At 38.1% G+C, this 26,408-nt stretch overlaps 1 protein-coding gene across 1 annotated transcript; it reads left to right on the forward strand.

Moving 5' to 3' along the window:
• The first annotated feature begins 1,462 nt into the window (after positions 1-1,462).
• LOC141829113 (uncharacterized) lies at positions 1,463-17,937 on the forward strand. The gene is given in 16 exon segments (XM_074716528.1): positions 1,463-2,756; positions 3,085-3,200; positions 3,253-3,459; positions 3,530-3,740; positions 11,063-11,300; positions 11,378-11,528; positions 11,591-11,878; positions 14,222-14,276; positions 14,279-14,416; positions 14,944-16,122; positions 16,328-16,447; positions 16,565-16,704; positions 16,783-16,993; positions 17,089-17,326; positions 17,406-17,556; positions 17,640-17,937. Coding segments are annotated over 16 exon segments (5,034 nt in total). The 3' UTR covers position 17,937.
• The last annotated feature ends 8,471 nt before the right edge of the window (positions 17,938-26,408 follow it).

The raw sequence follows: 26,408 nt of genomic DNA on the forward strand, positions 1-26,408 counted from the left end.
ATGATATTTATAATCAATATTATGTGAAATATGGAATACAAACTAATATTTCTGAAACACAACAACAAACTATTAGTACTAATTTAAAACTTTCAAAAGCACAACTTTTATTAAAAGAACGGACGAAACGTCCACGAGGATCCTCAAGTTCCACACAGGAACTTGAGAATTATTTTACCACTTCTTTTGATTTTAATGAAGCAGATAGTGAAGATTTCGATATTTTAAAGTGGTGGTCACAGAAGGCTCAAAGCTTTCCCGTTCTCTCTGTAATTGCCAAAGAAATTTTAGCATGTCCAGTGTCAACTGTTGCTGTGGAGCAGACATTCAGTGCCGGCGGCAACATACTAGATGAACGACGATCAACTATGTCTCCCGACTCATTGGAAGCCCAAGCATTACTCGACGATTGGACCAGAGCCGAGAAAAGAATCCAAGGAATGCAACTTTCAGAAGACGAAGCCGAAGAATTTGATACGGAAGGAACGAATACAACGGGAGGAACGGGAGGGAATGGAAGTGAGTGATGTAAAAGGGTAAAATGTAAAAGAACTACGTGGGCTTTGATTCCCCTATACCCTAAGGGGATACGTAGGCAACTTAATAAGTGCAAGTCCTTTTTTTAATAAATTTTAAATTTTAAAATTTAAAATTTTTAATATAATAATCTCGAACCGTCGCGAACCGTGGCGAACCGTGAACCGAACCGTGAACCGGCGGTTCCGAACCGTGAACCGTACCCGTCTTGGGCGGTTAAGGTTAAGGGTCGACCTGCCACGAACCGTCGAACCGACGGTTCCGAACCGTCGAACCGTCGGTTTCGAACCGTGGTCGGGTCTAACTAACACTCCCTTTATCAACAAGAATCAAAGAAATCAATCATGAAATCAAAGAAAGTGACAGCTCTCTCTCTCTCTCTCTCTCTCTCTCTCAAATCTTTCTTTTGTTGTTGTTGAACCAACCAACCCTAATCTTGCATGGTGGAAAAAAATGCCACCTATTATATAATCAAATCAAAGACACACTAAAATGATCACCGATAGCATCACGTTATTCATTAATTCAAAGTGTATATATAATAATATTAAATGGCCTTCATGAATGACCTTGATTGATTCCACATACGTACGTACTTTGAGGAGATTAAGAAATGTGAGTATTATTTATATAAATAATCGATGCCCGACTTGCATTCTTTTAAGTTGTTTCTATTTTTTATTTATTTATAAGGTACTTAGATTTTACGAACTAATTAATATACGAGTTAATCTCATATTTTACATATTAAATAAATTTTAAAAATACTCAATTCAAACTCTCACCGGCCATTTATAAATAAATATTTTACTAAAATAAATTATTTATTTTGAAAACAAACTGACTTTTCCGTCGACCATGTCCGTCGTCTCTGGCCTCCATATACTGGCGCGCTTCTCCTCCTCTGTCCAATCACTAAGCAAACATGGTATTCAGCCTTCATCAGCTTCTCCTCCTCCTCCTCTTCTTCCCCTTGTCTTCCCAAATCCACACGGCAACTGCCGCCGGGGAAATTCTCCGCCCTGGCGACAGCATCGGCATCAACCGGACCATCGTCTCTGCCGCCGGAACGTTTGCCCTTGGATTCATCACCCCCGACCAGTCTCCCTCGACCTCCTCATACCTTGCTATTTGGTACAACGACGCCGGATCCGACTGGCCGGTGTGGATGGCCAACAGAGACAGCCCCGTCGCCGACTCCGCTGCGGTCCTGGCCTTGCAGTTGGATGGGAATCTTGTGATATCCGACAGCGACGGCAGCAAGATTTGGTCTTCCAATACCTCGTCGACTTCGAATGGCACGGAGGCCGTGCTCTTGGATTCTGGCAACCTCGTCTTGCGATCGCGCGGCGGCGATACCATTATTTGGGAGAGCTTCGATCATCCCACCGATACCGTGCTTCCCAGCATGAGAGTCGTTTCCTACGGGATCGGCGGCGCCACGAGGATCGTGTCGTGGAAAACATCGAGCGACCCGGCCACAGGTACTTTTAGCTTCGGCATGGATTCGATAACTTCCATGCAAGCTTTCATATGGCGCGGATCGGAGCCTTACGCCAGAAGCAATGCGTGGAACGGGAACGGGTCGGTTATTTTAACGCAGAACGTGGACAACGAATCCATCTACATTATGTCGATCTCCGCCGGCGAGCAGAATTTGTCCTGGTGGTACACGGCGTCGGAGGGTTCGCCGGAGATGAGATTCATGATCGAGGATACAGGGCTCCTCAAGCTGTTGACTTGGCAAGCGGCCAGCAGGAGCTGGGTTACTCGATCTTCGTATCCGAACATGGAATTGGGGGCTTGTGTTCTCTACAATCAGTGCGGTCCAAATGGCGTGTGCGATGGCAGGAGCATCACACGCTCGTGCAAATGCTTCGCTGAGTTTTCACCAAACAACTCCACAGAGTGGGCTGCTGGGAATTACTCAGGTGGTTGTGTGAAACAGACTAGATGGGATTGCAGCAAGGGAGGATTCTACACGGCTTATAGCAACATGAAGTTACCCGATGGCATGCTGCTAGTAAAAGATGCTAGCGAAAGTGAGTGCGAAGCCAATTGTTCGGCTACCTGCAATTGCACAGCCTACTCTTTCGACAGCACTAGGAGCATTGGCAGCACAACTAGATGTCTGGTTTGGTTTGGAGACATGATTGATCTCGTGCAAAATTTGACTGGAATTGGTGAACTTCGTGTGCGTGTCTCTGCGGCAGATCTTGGTAGAGTTTTAATTCTTCTACTTATGGAGTAGATATGATTGCATTAAAGAACTAACACTACTATACAGTCTTTTTCTTTTGCTTGAGAAAGTAAAACTGTAGTATTTATTACCATGTAGGATATTGTTGGTTGCTTATACTTGGTCTAGTTACATTCTTTCAGGTGTCAAATTATGTTTGCTTATAGAAGTAAACCACTTTTAACATAACAGTTATCTAAAGAAAACATGATTTTGATACACTTCGATGCTATTTTATTATGGTTGTATATATGTGTATAAGGAGCTGTTGTTAATAATTTGACTAAAAATTGCTTTGGCTCATGCAGATAATAATCCTCAATATGATGGACATTCGCATAAGAGAAAACGTTTACTTGTTATTATACTTACAGCAGGCACTGCTGCAATGCTTCTCTTCGGAACAACATGCTATTTTATATGGGTGAGGCACATGCGATTGGGTGAGGTTCTAATAGTCATGCTATATTTTATAGAACTTCACAAAATCAATCATCACTAGGAATAAGGTTGACTACTCGAATGCAGAAAAAGCAAGAAGATTGTGTGAGTTAAGAGCTCCTGATACTATTGAGGGAGCCATTGATGACCCCCTGGTTGATTATTTCAGTATTCTTAAGGCAACAGATGACTTTGCGGTTACAAACAAGCTCGGTGAAGGTGGTTTTGGTTCTGTCTACAAGGTAAGAACAAACGAATTCTTCTTTGTTAAGCTTTATGGGATCTTATTTGACATAAAACTATCTATTTCAGGGAAGATTAGAAGATGGTCAGTATATTGCTGTAAAAAGGCTATCTGAGAACTCAAAACAAGGCTTTGAGGAGTTGAAAAATGAAGTTAAGCTAATTGCCAAACTTCAACATACTAACCTTGTCAGGCTTTTAGGTTGGTGCATTCATGAAAATGAAAAAATGCTCATCTATGAATATATGCCCAACAGAAGTTTGGATAAATACTTATTTGGTTAGTCATCTTACTATATTTCTCACTCATTTGATTCAATTTCATGAGTTCCATTTATTTTAGGTAGGTAAATATGATTTTCTTGAGTAATTAAGACATATATATTTTCAGATTCAAACCTTTCAGCTCAATTAGACTGGCATACGAGATTTTGTATAATACAAGGCATTGCTCAAGGACTTCTTTACCTCCATCGCTATTCAAGACTACGCATCATTCATAGAGATTTGAAGACAAGCAACATTCTACTGGATGAAAATATGATTCCCAAAATTTCTGATTTTGGTTTGGCAAGGATATTTGGAGAAAGTCATATGGAACTAAACACAAGGAGAGTAGTAGGCACATAGTAAGTATTATCTTTTATCAACTTAATCGACAAGTATTATCTTTAATCAACTTAATTGGCATTTTTTTGTGTAACACTACAATGACAAAAAGACATTGTATGTTTTGTATGTTTCTTGATAACTTTTGTTATATGACAGTGGTTACATGGCACCAGAATATGGCTTGCATGGTCGTTTTTCTGAAAAGTCTGATGTATATAGTTTTGGGGTGATTCTGCTTGAGATCGTTTCTGGTAAAAAAAACACCGGCTCATACTCAATGAACGATTCATTCAGTCTTCTTGGATATGTAAGTAGATCATCTCACCTGTTCATATTCTTTAACTTGATTGAAATGATTGGTTAGACGATTAAAGAACCATTCCAAATATATTTATAAATTATTTGTTATTTGTGTCTTCTTTATAAGTCCTAATACGGAGATATGGTTTCTCAATCTTTTTTAGAAAGTAAAGATTTATTTACAAGAAATGGAGAAAATATCTTTCAAAAAGAATTGTTCTATCTCAATTTTGTCATAATATTTTTCTTGGTTGGCTTCCTTTGATCTACAAGGAGCCAACCAACCTTAATTACTCGAAAGATTACATCTAAGCTCAATGGTATTGATATCATTCTGGTTTTGACATCTCATAGGCATGGCATCTTTGGGCTGAAGGAAGATGTCGCGAACTGGTAGATCCACAATTGATTGATTCATTCCCAGTTTCTGAAGTGGAGAAATACATTCAACTCGGCTTGTTATGTGTTCAAGATAGGTCCACCGACCGACCAACAATGGACGCTATCGCCATCATGCTGGTGAACAAGAACCCAGTTTTACCATCACCTCAGCAACCTGCATATACCTCCACAACAGATTCACCAACACTGGTGCCAATCGCATATTCCCCGACAGAATTGACCATGAGTACCATTGAAGGGAGATGAATAATCTTCTTCAAACTCTATCGTAGTAGTTGTTTGTGTCTTTTGAATGGTGTTTGTGCCTTTTGTTGTTTGTTACACAACTTCTCATGAGGGCATTTTCTCAATTCCATCATTAACAACTATTTAAGTTTTGAAGCTAAATTTCTTCCTCTCTTCTCCCTTTCCTTCAAGTTGAAGTATCACTAGATTCCTAATAAGATCGATCATGCTTCTTGTCTATTGATTGCAAGATTTCATAGATATTTAATTAATTTAATTTCTCTCTAACATCACTCTCTACTATTGGAGTCAAAGAAAGACTTGTAACTCTCTTCCCTAGAATTTCTTCCTCTATCAACCAATCAACCCACCTTATTTATTCAACTTGATTTAGTCGATTGCATCTATTGAATTGATTAAATCAGTTGGCCCACGTGGCATGCTTAGATCTCTTTGTTTGTTTGATTTGATTGCTTGGCTTGATTGGATTACTCAAAGGAATAGCTCAAATTGATTAGTTTGTCTGCCTTTATTAAATTATTCAACTATGTTAGATATTGATCAATCCTCTTATGATTATGATCCGTGTAAAAATCAAAAGATAGTCCTCGGACATGGTTGAGTTACTTATTACAGAACAAACTTGCTAAAATAATTAAGGATCATAAGATAAACCATGTGAAGCCGTGCGCTGAGGTGGCGGACTTCATCTTTTGCTAAAGTGTAAAAATCAAAAGAGTGTTTTGTTATTTTCATTAATTAATTATCAAAATAGTATCTTATCCTATTTTTATTATTTTAAATTATTCTTTCTTATTTAGTAGGTCTAAATGTATAGAAATTGATCTATCGTTTACATAAACACTTGTACGGTGTAATAATAATTATAAATCATAATTATTATAATGTATAATAATTATGATTCCACATATCCACTACGGTATGCACATGTGAGATCTTATTCAACATTAATTGTATGGTGTGAATCATAGTTATTATAAAGTTATATATAAAGTTATAGTCAAAGATGGGCCACCATTGCTAAAAAGAACATATTAAATAATTCTATCTCAGAACTATTTTGTCATAAATATTATTCTTGGTTGGCTTCCTCTAGTCTACGAGGAACCAACCCGACCTAAATAGCTTGAAAGATTATATTAGCTCAGTGGTTTAAGAGCACAGTGATTTCATTCTGGCCTTGATATCTCATGGGGATGACATCTTTGGGTGGAAGAGAGAGATATTGTGATTTGGTAGATCCCCAATTGATCGATTCATTCCCAATTGTTGAAGTGGAGAAATGCATTCAACTCGACTTGTTATGCGTTCAAGATAGGTCCATCGACCGACCAACATTGGATGCTATCGCCATCATATTGGTGAGCAAGAACTCAATTTTACCATCGCCTCAGCTACAAATTCACCAACACCGCTGCCAATGCCGTATTCCCTGGCACAAGAACTAGCCATGAGTATCATCGAAGGGAGATGAATTATCTTCTTCAAAAACCTTGTAATACTAGCTTAAAGGAATCACATTCGATTCAATAATTTCATACAGTTGTATAGGTGGAATTCTCAATCCTTTACCAATCTTTTCTATACCTTTAATCTACAATAATGCTTGTAGAGATTAGTGTAATGATCAAAGAGAATATCATTATATGATTTTCTTTGTAGACAATGACATAGTCAAAATTTTTAATTGACCTGGATTAAATTAATACGGTTCAACTGAACTATTTTAATTTTTTAAATTTGAATTTAATATATTAATATTGCTATATATATAATATAATTAATATAATATAATATAATATGTGGGAAACAACTTTCAAACACTGCCAAACTTGAGATTGAGAGATTTTGTTCTGACTTAGAGATTTTGTTCTTCAAACAAATTAATTATGCGGGAAAATTATGTAATCCACGGAACGATCACTAAGCCATCATTAGTCAAAGTCTTTGAACAAGTCAACAACGACAATACTTGATAATTGTAATCAAAGTCAGTTTCCTTCCCACCCAACAATAGAGACTAGACCGTTTCACTATCTTTGACTTTGTAATTTTATTTTATTAGCCCCTTTTATATATAAAAAAAAGTTACACTAATATTTTACATATGTATATTTTTATTTCATGTTGTTGTGACAATTATATTACAACTGTTACAACATATTAAATAGTAGTTACTATAATATAAAATAAAATTATTTAATTTATCAAAATTATTATATATATAATGTAATTATATCAAAATAATCTTTATCAATTTATCAAAATTATCTAAACTTATCAAAATTATTTTAACTTAATCAAAATTAAATTAATACGTATTATAAATCAATTTAGCTAAATTGAAGTAATTTTGATTAAATTAATAAAAAATATTTTAATATAACAATACTTTATATAGTAATTTTGATTGAGCTAAACTTGTTATAGCAGTTACACGTAGTTATTTTAATAACGGTAGAATAAAAGTATTTTTGAGATAACAAAAATACTAAGGTGAAATTTTATTTTTTAAAAAAGATGTGTCTTTTTTTTTAAAGATAACTAAGAGCACCCTCTTCATTATTGATTTTTTTATCTAACAATTTAATTAACAATTATTTCTATCATCTATAGGAATCATTACTGTTGAAGTGTCTTATCCCAAGTGGTAAACATGGAGACACCTGTTGCTTGAGGTTTTGAGTTATGAATTAGCAACATATATTTGTTGACTGAGGTGCTGTGCGATTTTAGCTCGGCTAAAGTAATCTCAACTTAAAAAAATAGATAAATGTTACTTACTCTCATTGACTACTTCTGAAAATGATTGGTCTGATTTCATAAAAATTTTTCATCGATCACCAAGGTAAATCGGAAAGTGCACGCAGTAATCAGCTCAGACGTCCAGTATTCTTTGATTGCGCTTCCTATTTGGAGAAAAATTCTTACAAATACGTCGTAGCCCGGATACATCCAGCATCCTTTGATTGCGCTTCCTATTTCTTATTTGGAGGAAAATTCTTATAAATACGTGGTAGTTGGGAATCAAATTATAAGTGTCTGAGTGATAACCTAAATATCCTATCGTGGCATCATTATCCCATGGGGACAAAGCAATCCCAACTACGCTTAGTTGAAAAGACGAGGAGGTCCAAGACGAGGAGGTCCAATGAAATTAAACCCGGTTGAGTTGGATGAGAAGGCCACTAGCAAAAAGTTTGGAATTGTTTCACCCCTTCACTCTATTTATTTCCCTTTTTTAATTCAACACTAATTTATTTATATTTGTTCCATAATAAAATAATATAAAATAAAAAATTTAAATATTAAGAAATTTAAACGCCGTCTAATTCGGAGTTTAAATTCGAACAAATACAATATAAAATATTTATAAAAAATTAAATACAAATTAAACTCTTTCTGATGCAGTTCAATTTGATTCTGATAAGAATTGCGGCTGGTCAAACCGGCGCTTTTTTCAAACCAGGACGTCACGAGAAGCACGGAAATGGCAACCCGCGCTTCGTCGTCTTCGTCCCTTCTTATCTCTCTCCTCCTTGCAGAGAGGACTCGAGCTCGATCATGGCCCTTCCATTTCTCGTCCTCTTCTTCTTCCTCCTCTCCTCTTCCCACCGCCAAACAGTTCATGCGGAGGAGTACACACTCCGACCCGGCGACTCCATCTCCCTCAATCGAACTATCGTCTCTTCCGCCGGAAGCTTCGCCCTCGGTTTCTTCCGCCTAGGAGCCTCCGTCCCTGCCCGCTACTACCTCGGAATTCGCTACCACAACGTCGCCGACGGAGCAGTGGTGTGGGTCGCCAACCGAGACAGCCCCCTCCGCGACGCCTACGGGAACCTAACCCTGGAAATCGACGGCAATCTAGTGGCATACAGCAGCAGCGGAAGCAAAATCTGGTCTTCCGATACCTCAGCGGCTTCCAGTGGCACCGCCGATGAAGCAGTGCTCTTGGATTCCGGCAACCTCGTCTTGAGAGTAGCAGCAGGCGATAAGGATAGATTCATCTGGCAGAGCTTCGATCACCCAACCGACACCCTGCTCCCGGAAATGAGGCTGACGTCGTACCTCCGCCCCGGCATAGCCTCGCCGACGAGATGCGTGTCGCGGCGATCCGAGGACGATCTCTCGTCGGGTAGTTTTACCTTGGGGATCGATCCGAGGACGTCGATGCAGGGGTTCATCTGGCGCGGATCGGAGCCCTACTGGAGATCTAACCTGCGGAGCGCGCCGGGGCTGGAGATCAACTCCACTCGCATCATCACCGCGAACAGCACCAACGCGTACGTCCACTCGATCGCCGTCGACGGAGATAGGGTCTCCTGGTGGTTCACCGTCACGGAGGGCTCGGCGGTCTCCAGAGTCGTGATCCAGGAATCGGGCTTCTCCCAGCTCTTGAGTTGGAACGCGAGCTCCGGTAGTTGGGTCATAGAAGGATCCGTCCCCAACCTCCCGAGCAAGCCCTGCGAGTTCTACAACCAGTGCGGGCCTAACGGCGTGTGCGATGGCAGTCAGCCTACTACCCTTTCGTGTAAATGCCTCAACGGGTTTGTGCCCAGAAATTTCAATCAGTGGGATGCTGGAAATTACTCAGGGGGCTGCATGAGAGCTGCTGCTGGGGATTGCAACAGGGGAGCAGATTATGTTCCTTATAATAACATGAAATTGCCTGATCGTATGATACTACTGAGAGATGCTAGTGAGAATGAGTGTAGAGCCAATTGCTCCGCGACTTGCAACTGCACAGCCTACTCCTTCTCCGGAACGATAAGCATCGGCAGCAGCACTAGATGCCTGGTTTGGTTTGGAGATTTAGCTGATCTTGTGCAGAATTTGAGTAGGGATGAACTCTTTGTGCGTGTTACTGCATCCGATTTAGGTAAGCATCTAGTTCTTTGGTTAGGGTGATAATTGCAGTGATGGCCTCGGTATCTCGCTAGTATTTTTACCTGTTGGTTGTCTCAAAGTTCCTTGTTTTCTTGAGGAAATTAAGTGTAATTGAAAATTGCTGTTTCTTATTTTTGTTTACTCTCATCCATTTTAGAAGTTTGGAAGTGCAGAAGGCTAAGGATCTAATGGAAAGATCATGTTCTGAAAATTGCTTTTATCTTATGCAGATTCGGACAGTCAAAATGAAGGATCGTCAAATAAGTCGATGCTTTTACTTGCTATTATGCTAACAGTAGGGTTTATTCTGATACTACTCTCAGGAACTGCATTCTATTTCTGGAGGACAATTCACAGACGATCATGTAGCAATCTCAATATATGAGCAATCAATTTAGGAATTCTTATGATTAATCGAATTGTGATCATCAAATACTCTTCTTGAATGCAGCGAAGCACAAGGAAAATGCAACAAGATTGGAAGAGTTGAGAAGTCTTGATGGGGGCAGTATCATTGATGTACCCTTACTTGATTTTTTTAGTATACTTAAAGCGACAGATGGCTTTGCCCTTACGAACAAGCTTGGAGAAGGTGGGTTTGGTTCTGTCTACAAGGTGAGAACTTACCGATCTAAACGTTATAGCATAGCATGTTGGTCTATAAACATTTGTGTTATTTTTGTACCATGTAACCAAGCTTAGATAGTTGGATAAACACAGCTTGATGATGACGACGACGACGATGATAGTAGATTAGTTCATGCTACTTATAAATTGAAACAAACTTAAGCTTACATGTATGATGGCTTTTTGAATTAATACCATTTCATTGTATCTCAGGGAAAGTTACAGGATGGTCAGGATATAGCGGTGAAAAGGCTATCCAAGACTTCAAAACAAGGCTTTGTCGAATTCAGAAATGAAGTTGAGCTGATAGCCAGACTACAACACACTAATCTAGTGAAGCTTTTAGGTTGGTGCAGTCATCAAGATGAGAAGATACTTATCTATGAGTATCTGCCTAATCATAGTTTGGACAAATACCTATTCGGTTAGTCTGATTTCCTACACATATTGAGTCAGATTTTATTAAAGGGATCTGGGTATATCTACATACTATTTCAACTAATTCTATGAATATATAAATGGTTCCAGATTCAAATCAGTCGTTGAAATTAGATTGGGATACGAGGTTCCAAATAATTGAAGGCGTTGCACAAGGACTTCTTTACCTCCATCGCTACTCCAGACTTCGGGTTATACATAGAGATTTGAAGACTGACAACATATTGTTAGATTACGACATGAATCCCAAAATTTCAGACTTTGGCTTGGCGAGGATATTTGGTGGGAAACAAAAGGAAGAAAATACTACAAGAATAGTTGGAACATAGTAAGTAAACTACTACCATGTCAATTTATTTTTAGTATGTCATCTCTTAAACTTGTTCGTTTGATGATGAATGGCAGTGGTTACATAGCACCAGAATATGGTTTGTATGGCCGTTTTTCAGAAAAATCAGATGTATTTAGCTTTGGCGTAATTATACTGGAGATAATTTCCGGAAGAAGAAACAAAGGGTCTTACCCATTGAATGGTTCATTGAATCTTCTTGGATTTGTAAGTACCTCCATTCCCGTTGTCGTTTGTGATCAAATACATTCATCCTTGATTCACTACAGGCATGGAAACTTTGGGCCGAAGGAAGATGCTGCGAGCTGGTAGATCCCGCCCTCAAAGAATCGTTCCCGGTTGCTGAAGTGGCTAAATGCATTCAAGTGGGGCTGTTATGCGTCCAAGATGTTCCGAATGATCGGCCAACAATGGATTCTATCATTGCCGTGTTGGTGAACAAGAACCCACCAGTTTTGCAGGCACCCCGGCAACCTGCATTTACCTCAGAAGATACAAGAACTTGGTCGACACTCTCAACTCCCCCTCAATTGACCATGAGCATGGTAGATGGAAGATGAAGGGTGTGAATTTGAACTTGTCGACAAAATAATTGTGTGGCCACTCACAATAGATTCTGCCACGAGTCAACAGAAAGAGAAGCATATTTTTGTTATTGAACCTTTTTTTGGTCGAATGTAAATAGACTAAGTTTTCTGTGTGTTCAACTTTCAGTCACGTGGCAGATCCAGGAGTTGGTCAACACACTTGAATAGTCGAGTCAGTTAATTCATGATCAAACTTGGATCAAGTCAGTCAAGTTTGACTTGAGTTAGCTCGAATCACGTCCGACTTAAGTCCAAACAGTCTGATCTAGGATCGAACTCAAAAAAAATCGCTCTCGCATTCGGATGTGACATGACGGTTATTATGACGCTTGTTACAGAAGGGTGCACCTTTGGTGAAGAAGAAAGAGATGTTTTTTTTAAAGAATCCTGACCATCCTTCACTCTGATGTAAGATAATAGCGTCATTTTTGACAGGTACATTGGACATTACTAGTTTTACTTATTCGCTATTTACTAACTCTCCTTCAGAATTGGACTTGAGCGTTCGAAGGATCTCATCAAGGTCTGTCTTAGTCTCCCTTTTAACCCCTTTTTCAATCCTTTCAGTTTCCCTTACTAGTTTGCTGTCGCCGAAAACTTTCATTGGAGCCAAACAGTTTCTCCTAGGTGTCCCAAAGTCCTTGTGTCACTTGATCGGGCAACTGTTGACCCGACAGAAACTGACTTGACATATATCCGACCTACCAAAAGAGCTTGGCTACATCGAAAAGTCAACTCATCCCCTGATCTTAATCGAATCAACATACAAATATAATAACGGTTGACTAAGTTCAAAACAAATACTACATATACTACATAATATATACCTACTATTCATCTTCTTGTGTCTTCTTCCATATGACTCCCTCCAAACATTCTTGTTAAACTTTACACAATGGATCAAGCGAATTATAGACCAAGCAAAAGATAGAATTGACTCTGCAGGCATAATTGAGTTGATATCCAGGTAGTAGATTGTCACAAGAGATATCTGAAGAAGTCGCTCAATCATCATGATTTACCTCTCTTCAAATCGCTATAGGGTCGGCATCGAAGTGCATATGTAAGTTTTTTAAAAAGAAATAATAGTAATTTTAAAAAAAATGTAAACAAATGATGTAACATGTGGGTATTGCTCAACGCATGCCAAGCTTGTTGCGATCAATAACATGACATAATTCATTGATACTCATATTATTGTGTGGAGTATTGATGACATAAATGACATGGTTGCTAAACACAATATTTCAAAGCTCGAAGATAAAATTATTTTTTGAAGGTGAACACAGTTGGAAAGGATTGCAAAGGTCTTAGGTCCGAAACATGTTATTAGATTGGAAGAGAAAGCAATGGCAAATTAAAAGTCTTTTTTCATTTTTAAAGACTTTGATTCTTTGTTTTGATCAAATACTTTGAATATTATTCGTTCATTTATTGATGTATTTTTTAATATAATCCAGTATTTTGATTTTGCTCAATTAATTTTAGAAGTAGACGATCATCTCCTGATTCACCTATCAAATAAATTTAGAACACAATTTATAGACCGAACTAACTCTAGAATATTTGAATCTTGATCTTCTCATTGATTTCCCAGAGTGATTTACTACTGAACTACACCCATGGAAACTTCATTGATGCATTTACAATCACGAGCGTAGACTATAATATTTTAAAATATCATAGAGGGTAAAATGAACTCTATGGCACAACAAGTTATATTTCATAATGAACTCGTCTAAAATTATATTGACCTACTTAATTATTTTCATTAAACAAATTATTTAATTAGAGATCGTATATATATATAAATGTGACGGTATAGATTTAAGTAATAGAATGTGCGTCCACAATACAATTTTCAAAGTCCACACAGAAATATTGTCCTCTTAATCATTCTGCTCCACATAAAAAGGAGATGTTCATAATCCTCTTATCTATATTTAAGCATGAAATTGTTCCACTTGTTTGACAATGCAATGACTCTCCAAAGAGATGATGCTTGAAGTTTCTATTTTATTATTGGTCAAGACAACACAACACAGACTTGGCTAAGTCTTCATGCATGTGGTAGTAGTGTTTCTATAGATCAAGAGCCTAATCAGTATTTGTTGCATCACAATTAAATGTTTATGAGATTCTCAAAAGGTAGTTAGAGTGCTTGACTAGTTTAAATTAAACTATACTACTCATGTTAAACATGATTAGTTTTCAAGTCATATCAACTGTAATTTCCCTTGCAGGTTCTGTTTAGCTTTTTTCCTCTTCTGGCTTTCATCATCTTTCTTCATATGTTTATGATTTCTGACCAAGTCAGAAGATGATTACTTGAAGAGATCCAGTTTGGATAAAAGGAGGGTTCTTGTTCTACTTCTATAGCCTGAAAGTGCAGCTCTCTTCCTATTTGTGTGGAGAAGGGAGTAAAGATCAGAGAGAGAATGTTGATCGGCAGGGTTTGGATTGTGCTTACAGTTTTTGCAGGAGTTAGGACAGCTCTTGGTCAGACAGGTAAGGATGAAATCTGTAACTTGAGAGATTTCTTGCTTGAACAAGTTTGACAGTTGAAGTTTGTTTGTGGTCTTTAACATGTTTGAGTTTTTGCTCGAGAGTTTTCGATATAAACTCTTTCAGAGTTTTCATCAAAGCCTGCCACCTTCTCTGCTCCTCTTCTGTTCTATTGGTTTTGTTGTGTCGATAATCAATTTAGGAGTCAGCTTAGATTCAAATCGAAAGAGCTTGAACTTAAAACTAATAAGATTTGTGCCATTTCTGCAAGAAAGAAATCAGTAGAATTTTGTCTCTTCACCATTTCTGAGTAAGAAAAAAAAACCGGTTGCGTTGACAAAATGCACAGGACAATACAGTGTGTAACAAAACAAATGAAAGTCAACTACTCCATCTTATCTGATCCGAGTATTAAGGTTTTTTTTTTCATGCATGTTGCTCAATCAAGAAGTCTGTAGATCTCTTGAAGATTTGGCTGATGATTAAGACATTTGCTTGGAGTAAATTCTTGTTCTAACAATTTGTGGCAGACACACTGGATCCTGGCAAATCTTTGGCGGACGGCCAAACCTTAACCTCTGCAGGAGAAATCTTTGAGCTGGGATTCTTCACACCGAGCAATTCGAGCAACAAATTCTTGGGAATATGGTTCAAGGAAATCTTTGACCACCCTGTCGTATGGGTGGCCAACAGAAACATCCCTCTCAACACCTCCACAGGACTGTTGAGTCTCACCGCAACTGGAGATTTGTTACTGCTTGATCAAGCTGCAAATGCAACTGTTTGGTCAACGAGCACATCGAACGCCAGCAGCTACCCTTCACTCAGGCTCTGGGACTCAGGGAACCTCATCTTGACCGACAACTCGTCCGGTAACATCTTGTGGCAAAGTTTTGATCATCCTGGCAATACTTTTTTGCCCGGCATGAAGATTGGAGTGGACATCAGAGCCAAGCTCAATAGGAATCTCACAGCATGGAAGAGTGTGTCTGATCCTTCTCCAGGGGAGTTCACCTATGGCTTGGACCCTCGCGGAGTACCTGAAGCCTATACATGGCAAGGAACCACTCAGATCTTTCGAACGGGACCATGGGATGGCCAACGTTGGAGCGGCCGCCCTGATATGGCCTCAAACAATGTTCTTAAGTTTCAGTTTGTCGATGACAAAGATGAGATATACTACACATTTGAAGGCCTGGACAAGAATTTCCTCGGCCGAGCAGTTATCAACGAGAGTGGACAATTGCAAAGATTCGTTTGGTCGAATTCGAGCAACCGATGGGACCTTTATTGGTCGGTTCCCTCAGATCCTTGCGACGATTACGCCCATTGTGGAGCAAATGGCAATTGCACAACCAACTATTCACCTATATGCCAATGCTTGCAGGGTTTCACTCCCAAGTCACCTAAAGATTGGGACCTCAGAGAGCATGCAGATGGTTGTGTGAGAAAAATACCTCTGAATTGTTCAACAGATGGTTTTTTGCATCTGCAAAATGTGAAGCTGCCTGACACTCTCAATGCCAGCGCAGTGAGCAACATGACACTCGATGAGTGCCGAGATTTGTGCTTCAGAAACTGTTCTTGCATGGCGTTTGCTGTGATCAGAGGTAGCACGTGCGTTTCTTGGCCTGCTGATCTGATGGATATTAGGGTGTTCACAAAAGGAGGCAATGATCTATACATTCGGCTTGCAGCTTCTGAATTAGGTAAATTCCTCTTCGCATCACGAAATCTCAGTTTACAAGATAAGCAAAGGCAATATACATATTCCAGTTACACAACTGGCTCTACTCTCTTTGATCATGCTCAAGCTTTTTCTAGTTCTATCTTAAGCATTTCGACTAGAAAAGTATCGTATTTCGTAGAATGAGTGTAGTATTGACAGATTTCTAATATCAACTTCCTCTGCAGATTCACTAAGTGGTTCAGGAAAGAAGAAGTCAATTGCAATGATAGTCATAATTCCATTGCTGAGTTTTCTTTTGCTTCTATCTGTCGGTTCATTCTTAAGGTTGAAGAGAAGCAAGCTCGGTATGTTTACTACTCTTTTGAATCCACTTGTTTGCCAAATTTTTCAATACTTGATATTAAGTACAAACAACACCGCTAAATGTAGAGAATGAACTTATTTCTCAAAATTTGAACCAGTTAAAGCAGTAAACTCCTCCACTTGGAAAGAAACAGAGCTGGAGTTGCCTTTATATGGTATGCATTCAATAAGAAGTGCAACTAATGGATTATCGAGAGACAATATAGTTGGAATTGGTGGATTTGGCCTTATTTACAAGGTGAATACCTCGTATATTTATGTATTTGTAAGTTGACATATGTGTTCTTGCGACATTAACCTTCGCCAAAACTATCAGGGTAAGCTAGAAGATGGACAAGAGGTTGCTGTGAAAAGATTGTCTAAAGATTCTGCACAAGGTGTAGATGAGTTCAAAACTGAAGTTTTAATCATCGCCAAACTACAGCATCGGAACCTTGTTCGTCTACTGGGTTGCTGCATTGAGGACGAGGAAAGAATGTTGATTTACGAGTATATGCCAAATAAAAGCCTGGATACTTTCATATTCGGTTCGTCCTGAAATTATGACTATTCTATATGTTGATTTAAGAGGATTTTGATTTTTTTTCTGCTTAATGACTAATCCAGATTGAACATTCAACAGATGAAAGTAAGAGTGCATTACTGAATTGGACAAAGCGGTTTGACATCATACTAGGAATTGCTCGAGGCCTCCTCTACCTCCATCAAGATTCTAGACTAAAAATCATTCATAGAGATTTGAAGGCGAGTAATATTCTCCTCGACCGCGATTTAAACCCAAAAATTTCAGACTTTGGGATAGCAAAGACTTTCTGTGTGGGCCAAACTGAAGGAAGCACAAATAGAGTTATTGGCACATGGTAAACACCATTCAATTGCTATTGATGATAAAATATCATTTGATTTAGTTTAATAAGCTAACATCTTCAACATATACAGTGGTTATATGTCTCCGGAATATGCAATGGGAGGACACTTCTCCGAAAAATCAGATGTTTACAGCTTTGGGGTCTTGCTGTTGGAGATCCTGAGTGGTAAAAAAAGCACTGATATTTTTCAAGCAGATCAACCGAAAAATCTATTAGGACAGGTTGAGTACCTCTATACATCTTTCTCAAGATTGTCATAAGTTATCGAAAATTGAACTTGGTGTAAAAAATTAAATACTTGTAGGCATGGAAGCTATGGAAAGAAGGTAGATGCTCAGAACTTCTTGTTGAATCAAGTGGAGATTCTTACACCATGTCTAAAGCATTAAGGTGCTTTCAAGTTGGTTTATTGTGTGTACAAGAAGGGAGCCAAGACAGGCCATCAATGGCAGAAGTAGTTTTGATGCTAAGCAGTGACTCAGTCATGCTGCATCAACCTAATCGTTCTGGGATTTACGTTGCTAAGTCTAAGTCTTGCATGGAAGGAGTTTCCCTGTCTAATGAGTACACTAAAACTGTACCGGAAGGGCGATCAAGCTGAAGTGATCCTTATATCAAAGTTAGTTCTATCTGTAGTTTCCTTTAGTTTTTTTTTGTACATTTGTGATTCTTATGTCGAAATGTCTTTCGTATATAGGTATATAGTTTCTAGTGTTGTCGAAATGATCTCTCATGATATGTTTCTACGTACACTATGCAACATCTTGATCTAGCTAGCCTATTTTATCAGATAGGCCAAGGCATAGAGAATGCCTTGTAAGATTTTGTTCATACAAAGGCAAACAAATAAAGTAAGCTAAAGTGAGTCCTTGTTGGATGCAGATTAAGACTAGTTTTTGATTCTATTATATCAAAATCAAACTCGTCTACTAATCAACTTGTTTGATCTGGTAGGCTTGCCTAATGATTGACTTGATTGATATGATCAACTCACCTAATTTAACCATATCACCGAGTCATTTAACCTAATTGGCTTATCTAATATACTCGAACTGATTGCTCTACCCTAGTTGGGTTGAGTCGTTGACCCCTTCTAACTTGATTGACCCATCCATTCCATCTCGCCTTAATTAGCGATGAACTTTTAGATTCCGTCGCTAATTAGCGACGGAATAGAAAATTTCGTCGCTAAATTATTTTTTCCACGAGAAAATTACTATTTTCATCCATAAAATGGTGACGGATATTTATTTCCGTTGCTACTGTCATCGCTAAACTGACACTACAAAAAAAATAGGTATTTTGCGACGAACTTTTGGGACGAATAAATTTCGTCGCCAATTAGCAACGAAATTTGGGACAAATCCATATTTCGTTGCTAATCTGCAACAAATTTAGCGACGAATCCAATATTAGTCGCTAATTTAGCAACTCAATCAATTCGTTGCTGAGTTCGTTGTAAAAAAATAAATCGTCGCCAAATTAGTCGCAATTTGGCGACGAACAAGATTTTCGTCGCCAATTTGGCGACGAACATCGTTGCCAAATCGGCGACGAAAATGATTGTTCGTCGCCAAATTGGCGACGAAAATTTCGTCGCCAAATTGGCGACGAAAATCTTGTTCGTCGCCAATTTTGGCGACGAATTTGATTATTCGTCGCCAAATTGGCGACCAATTTTGTCGCCAAATGCTGGATTTTTCAAATTGGCGACGACTTTTAAATTTTGCGACAAATGCGAGATTCGTCCCAAACTTAGGGACGAATTCTGGATTCGTCCCAAAATTAGGGACGAATCCAGAATTCGTCGTGAAATTTTGGGACGAATTCTGGATTCGTCCCTAATTTTGTGACGAATCCAGAATTCGTCCCTAAGTTTGGGACAAATTTAGGGACGAATCTAGAATTCGTCGCAAAAATTAGGGACGAATTCCACATTCGTCACAATTTGGCAGTTAGCGACCGAATTCCAGTCGGTCGCTAAATTAGCGACCAAACGGACCGAACTCCGATTCGGTCGCTAAATTAGCGACTGAACGCCGGTTCGGTCGCTAAATAATAATTTAAAATATTAGTTTATATGGATGAAATTTTGCGACGAACAGAGAATTCGTCGCCAAATAGCGACGAAACTCGATGTTCGTCGCAAATTTGGCAACGAATCCAATTTTTCGTCGCCAATTTGGCGACGAATTTGGCAACGATAAAGAATTCGTCGCAAACACTTTTCCACGCGAACTTGGCGACGAATCTTGTATTCGTCGCCAAAACGGCGACGAATTTTGCGACGAAACAGCTTTCGTCGCAAAAAAACAACTTAAACCTAGATCCCGACTTTCTCCTTTTCTTCCCACGCGACAAAATCTTCCTCCTCTCGCCGATTCTCTCCCACGAACGTCGCCGGAGCTGTTCCACGCCGATTTTCTCCCTCGCCGAACCTTTCCTTCGCCGGATCTCGGTGATTTCTCTCCGAAATCTTTCCTCCTCGCGCGCGGTAAGCTTTCTCCCTTCTTTTTCCTTTTTTTCCATGTTTTTCGCCGTCGGCGCCGCTGGAGAGAGATCGCCGGACGTTGGGCGGCGTCGGGCGGTGCTGGCTGGCCCTCCGGCCCTCCGGCCCTCCGCCTCATCCGCCATCCCGCCTTCTCGTATGCCGCCGTTTTCTAATCCCTTTCACCCGTGGCGGGAGTGGTCCGATCTTGTGGATTATCTACGAAACGCTGGTTATTTTAGCAAGCAGGCGCCTTTGGCCATTGGGGATGACGATGATTCGCTTGTGACGAGAGAGGATTTAACAGAGGAGTTAGTGAAGCCTGCCTTTCATTTGCTAGGGACCGGTCTGATTTTCTAAGGTACTGGGTGTTGATATTTGAGTTTGCAATTACAATTTTGGCCTAGTATTTTATCACTTTCTCTTGTTAAGTAATGATCTTCTTGATTAGTGTTTAATCTAATGTTCTTAGGTTCCTTAACAAAAAGGATATTGAGATTATAGTGGAGAAGGGCTCACCGTTCCTGTTTAAAAATGGTGCAAATTCGACAAGGCGATTGCAATCATTCTTAAGGGTTGATGGAGCTGAGGTAAGTTTAACTGTGACGGAACCAGAAAATAGATTGTCTCTTGAAATTTACTACACGACATTGCCAATTTCAATTTAGATTCTCTGCCATTGAACATTATAAATGTGGCTCATTTTTCTGAAGACATGCCAATTTTATAAATGAAGCAGTTCATGGACATAATGTTATGAGACATGATCAATTCCCAAGATCTACTGGACAAAATGTCCAGATGAAAAGTGGTGACTGGATTTGTCCAAAGTAAGTTATTTTGTAACTTCAATACTTTCTACTATCTAAATATTGGCTGATTACTTGTTTGGTGCTGATATTATTGGATATTTTGTTACATCTAATATTTTTTTTGCTATCTAAAACTTGGCTAAACTACATGTTGGTGCTGGTTCAGCAATATTTTACATGTCTGATAATACAACATGATCTGAAATATAAATGAGTGAGTAATTCAAAACTTGTAAATCTCATAATATGGCATGGAATTATGGAAATGTGTCATGGCATAGTCCATTTATCTAGTATTTTTTTTTACAGAAATTAAAAATTTAGATCATGTAAATTTGATTTTACAAAGTATTAGTAATGTTTTGTCATTTAATCTTATCTTTTCAGAAAAAGTAACTGTTTTAGCATTTCTTATTGCATAACTAACATATATGCAACAAAGCATATTAATCAATCTGTCTAAAATTGTATCATGTCCGCATCACAACTTTCAACCTGTTTATTAAAAATAGATTGTGGATCGTGTTCAGGTTAAAGTTAAATTTGTCGTGGATCAAGAATACATGTCATTTTCACAGTCCATGGACTTAAATTTGTCGTGGACCAAGAATCGAGTTCACAAGGGATCATTTTTATTTCAAATTAATTACCATAAGTGATATGCTATATCCTTTATATGATCATCTTACTTAATGTTGTTACTTAATTGTTGCTTAGCAATATTGAAATAAATAATTTGTTGATTAATTTTTTAATATTGTTTGTGCAGATTTATAATTTGCGTGGACGAAACAAATTGGAGAGATATCAGTTTGAGGTATATTTAGAAGTATAGTTGTTTTAGAAATTTATTTGGCCACTGATAATTTTACAGGAACTGTTACAGATTTTGAAGTTCTCTTTTCTTCTACAAAAGGCATGGAATCCACCACCTTAACGGTCTAACATGGTCGGTCCCACGATTGCAGTTTCTCGATTTACCTCCTCACAGAGTAATAGGAACTCCTCTGGTGTCGAAGGATGAAGGTAAAGGCACAAAAGTTTCAATTAAAGCTCTTGTCTGAGAATGGTCAAGCAACTCAAACCAGAAGTGTTGAGGTGTATAGTAGTTATCCTTGATAATCCCCTTGAATTGGTTCTCTGTGAGGGTGCCAATATATTCTGATGCATCCGTAAAATCAAATCTGACTCCAATTTCTTTAAGTTCTTCTGTGTATTCCGTTATCTTTTCACCCTCCTGTAGTTTCTCGATTTAACGGTCCAACAGGAGGGTGAAAAGATAACGAAATACACAGAAGAACTTAAAGAAATTGGAGTCAGATTTGATTTTACGGATGCATCAGAATATATTGGCACCCTCACAGAGAACCAATTCAAGGGGATTATCAAGGATAACTACTATACACCTCAACACTTCTGGTTTGAGTTGCTTGACCATTCTCAGACAAGAGCTTTAATTGAAACTTTTGTGCCTTTACCTTCATCCTTCGACACCAGAGGAGTTCCTATTACTGTTTGTTTTTTTGTTACACAGGTTTTTATAAACAAATCAAAAAAAAAAAGGTTAGTCTTTACATATTTAATTTATAGATTTTAGTATTAGTTTTAATTTGAAGAATGATACTTTCTCTTTATCTTATTTTTCTATGCAGGCGAAGACAAGATAGTGATGGAGAATCAAGCAGAGTTTCTGGCGGACTACGATGATCTCTTCTATCTTGTCTTCATATATCTTCTGATTTGTTTGCACCAGTACTTTGTCTCTTGCCTTCCTGTATTATGATGCTGTGACTTGGTTAGACTTATAGACATGTACATACATGTCTAATGTACTTATTTGTTGGATTGTATTATGATTTTTATGGATTGTAGATGTTATGGATATTTGGATGTTATGGATATGGATGTTATGGATATGGATGATTTGTTTGTTATGGATTCATGTATGTTATGGATATTTGGATGAAATGAATGGATGTTATTGTTTTATTTGTATTAGATTTGATTTGCTTGTTTGTTACAGGTTACATGTATTTATGAATCGATCCGATTGGATCGATATTGTTTGTATATACAGGATAATTACCAAAACGAATATTGCATTGAAAATTTTTTTTATTTTTGCAACGAAATCTGCGACGAATATAGGATTCGTCGCCAATTGGCGACGAAATTAGCAACGAATACCAGTTCGTCACAAATATATCGTAAGTTTACTATTTATCATAATTTGCAACGAATTCAAGATTCGTTGTCAAATTCATCGCCAATTGGCGACGAACTCTAAAATTCGTCGCCAATTGGCGACGAAAACAGTTTCGTCGCCAATTGGCGACGAAAACATTTTCGTCCCCAATTGGCGACGAAACCCAATATTCGTCGCCAATTGGCGACGAATTTTTGAGTTCGTCGCCAATTGGCGACGAAAACAGATTCGTCGCCAATTGGCGACGAAAACAGATTCGTCGCCAATTGGCGACGAATTATAGAATTCGTCGCCAATTGGCGACGAATTTGTTTTCGTCGCCAATTGGCGACGAATTTGTTTTCGTCGCCAATTGGCGACGAATTTTCATTCGTCGCCAATTGGCGACGCCAAAAATTCGTCGCCAATTGGCGACGAAATTTTGAGTTCGTCGCAAAAAATGGCGACAATTGTGAGGATTTCGTCGCAGATTTTTGGCGACGACTTGATTGCGACTAATTTTATTTCGTTGCAAAATTCGTCGCCAAATTTTTTGGGACGAATTTTTTGTTAAAATTCGTCCCAGATTTCGTCGCAGATTGATTATTTTTTTGTAGTGGATCCCCACTTATCTATAGTGGTCAGTTGTCGGAGCTGGCAGCATGTCATGTCTGGCCCCCAGTTCACTGAGCTCTGGGAGAGTGACTGGGACGACGAGTGCGGACAGTGACGGATATTTTGGTTGCTATGGTTGCTACGTATTTACATGCACCGTTGGTAGGTTGATATATATATTTTATTTACTCTCATCATATGCTTACGATTGTTGCATTGATATGTTATGGTTGTTGCATTGTGTGCCATGTCATACATGATACATGTAGACTCTTTTATCTGTTGCACAGCATGACTTGTTCCTGATTACCATGCTGATATACCATGACCTATCCCTGATTCATGATATCTGTTGATTATCTATACCTGTTGTACAGTAGGATTTACTCCTATTTTGTTTTGTTGATATACCATGATTCATGCTGATATCTGTTAGTTGTAGTTATTTCTTACTCAGTCTATTCTTGCTCATTCCAGTTGATTCTTATATTATTCCTGCTATTGCACTTTACATGCACTTCTTCCTGTACCCACTGAGTATTTAATGCTCACTACCCAGACCCTGGGGTTGCATTGATTTCTCCCCAGGTAGCAGATAGATCACTTGGAGCTTGGAGAGGCTGCCTGGTCGTATCCATCTCACCTTCGGAGGTTTTCTGTTGGTTTGTGTTCAGAGTTCTCGTTATTTCGATATGGTTATAGTGTATTTGGTTATGGACTTGTAGTGTGGACATGGACTATATTGTTGGTTGGTATTCGTGGTATTCATAGTTCGGATTTACGATGTTTTTCCGTTTCGTCGATTTTGCTTATTGTGGACATTTTGCATGTGATGTTAGTGATTATGGCCATGTGGGCCTTTTTTTGCATGGATATGTATATGTGTGATGTGTTAAGGACGTGTAGTCCTTATTCCAGCCGCCTGTGGCTGTGTATGCATATTTGTATTAGGGAGATTGTCACAGTTACTGGGGAGATGCTGCTGAATTTTTTTTCAGACGGCCTTCCCGGGGCGTGACATCGTTGATATCATTCACATCTATTTTAATAAGACGTTTAGCAAGTTCAATTTTTAAGGCCTGCCATTCAGGAGGGGTACTGTCCATAGCTAAGATAACAAATGTTCTTGCTCCAATACATATTGGAGTATCTGACGTAGTTTGTATAGAAACTTTTGTATAGAGTTTAAGTCATGTATCCAGAGATTGTATAGAAGACTATAAACTATGAATGTGAGAGGTGTTACAAGACGCCCCCAAAAATTTCTTGGTTGGAATTTTTCATAATCTATATTGGTCTTTCTGATAGAATAAGAGAGCATGCATGGACACCCTTGGGATTCTGTCTGTTGGCATTGTGGTGAAGTCTTCTAGCATTTTAATTTAAAACTGAATTCTGCTTCATATGTAACAAATATTCCAATTCTAGAACTTGGTTTATTATGTATCATTTCTAACAGTTCACATAATTCAGCAAACTGTTGATATCTTGTATTTCTGATTCTGTCGTTGATGTATGTATGTATGTCAATGAAAAGACCATAAAAATTATCAAACATTATTTGTTGTAATCGTAATACTTTTGGCGTCATGATTGTTTCTGTAGTAGGCTTTGTGGGAGTCTTGTTCTATTGTAAGTCCAACAATGTAGTGTATTTGTCTGGTTTATTCCAGACTGTCATAGGATTCTTATCTTGTAAAAGTAATTGTTGTTCTGTAGCTAGTAAGTCTTGAGAATAAATTTTTCTTTCTGATTCTATCTCTGTTTATTTGGGTCCAGAAAAGGATCCAAATGTCTTTAATGATGTACTTATGAAAAAATTTGGCCCAGCAGTAGCTCTGATTGCCGTCAGGGTATCTTTAATTGTAAAGTATCCTTTATATAAAGAATTCTCTAACTCTTGAATTGGTGTTGCAACCTCAGCCTAGGTTTGATAAACCCTGCATGAGGTCCTATAAAGACTGCATAACATGTAAACTTCCTTTATTCTATTTTTGTAGGAAGTAATGTTGTAAGGCATTGATAATAGAAATTTTATAACCAGCACTTCCATGAGTGTTAGGAATGTTTCATATGTTGTCAATAAGACATAACTGTTGTGTATCAAACTTGTTTCTAGTGTCAAAATGAAATTGTTCATCATACCGATGATATTGTGGTAATGCTTGGGAACCAAACCTCATATTAGGCATGGCTAAGGATCTGATCTTTCTTTGTCTGTCCATCTGCAATAACAATATATTAGTGAAATAACTTTGATAATGTATCTCTTAAGGAATTGTTGCTTCCCTTAATATGTTCCTAGTGAATTCTTAAGCCTTTGTTTATAATAGCGTCAGAAAATTTTATCCATCGTTTAGTACTTAGCCTTTCCTAAATCTTTTTGTTTGTTGACTATATTTTACAATGACTTCACAATCTGTTATTACTGTAATTTCTGATTTATTACAAATAAAAAGTCAAACAGTAAATGACTGCTAAAATTTCATAATCTAAGGAGATTAAATGTCGTTTTTCTTTATATTATCCAGATATGTATCTACAGAGTACTTCTGTTATTTTAGGATCATATTTTATTTTTTTGAATAACACACCTCTCCAACCAATCTCACTTTCGTCTATTTCAATTAACAGATAGTTTGTATCTAATGGAAGGGTTAAGGTGGGTATAGTTTTTACCATTGCTTTAATTTGTTGGATAAGAGTAATGTCTTGTTGGTTGAAATACTTTTGTCCTGTAATAGAGGTTTTATTATATAAGGGTCCACTAATTTTGTCAATATCTTTAAGGTATGGTCTAGCATAGTTAAGTAATCCTAAAAATTATTTCAATTCTTTTGTTTCTTCTATTTTATCAGGAAATGCTAATATTTTTATTGTTACATGTGGTTTTAAAGTTATGGTTCTTTGACCTATTTCTGCTCCTAAAAATTTTATATGTTGATTTCCTAATTTCATTTTCTTTTTAGAGAT

This window comes from Curcuma longa, chromosome 5 (assembly GCF_044706935.1).
Source record: "Curcuma longa cultivar G26 ecotype Majalengka, Jawa Barat chromosome 5, ITB_CL_G26_1.1, whole genome shotgun sequence".
Taxonomy (NCBI): domain Eukaryota; kingdom Viridiplantae; phylum Streptophyta; class Magnoliopsida; order Zingiberales; family Zingiberaceae; genus Curcuma; species Curcuma longa.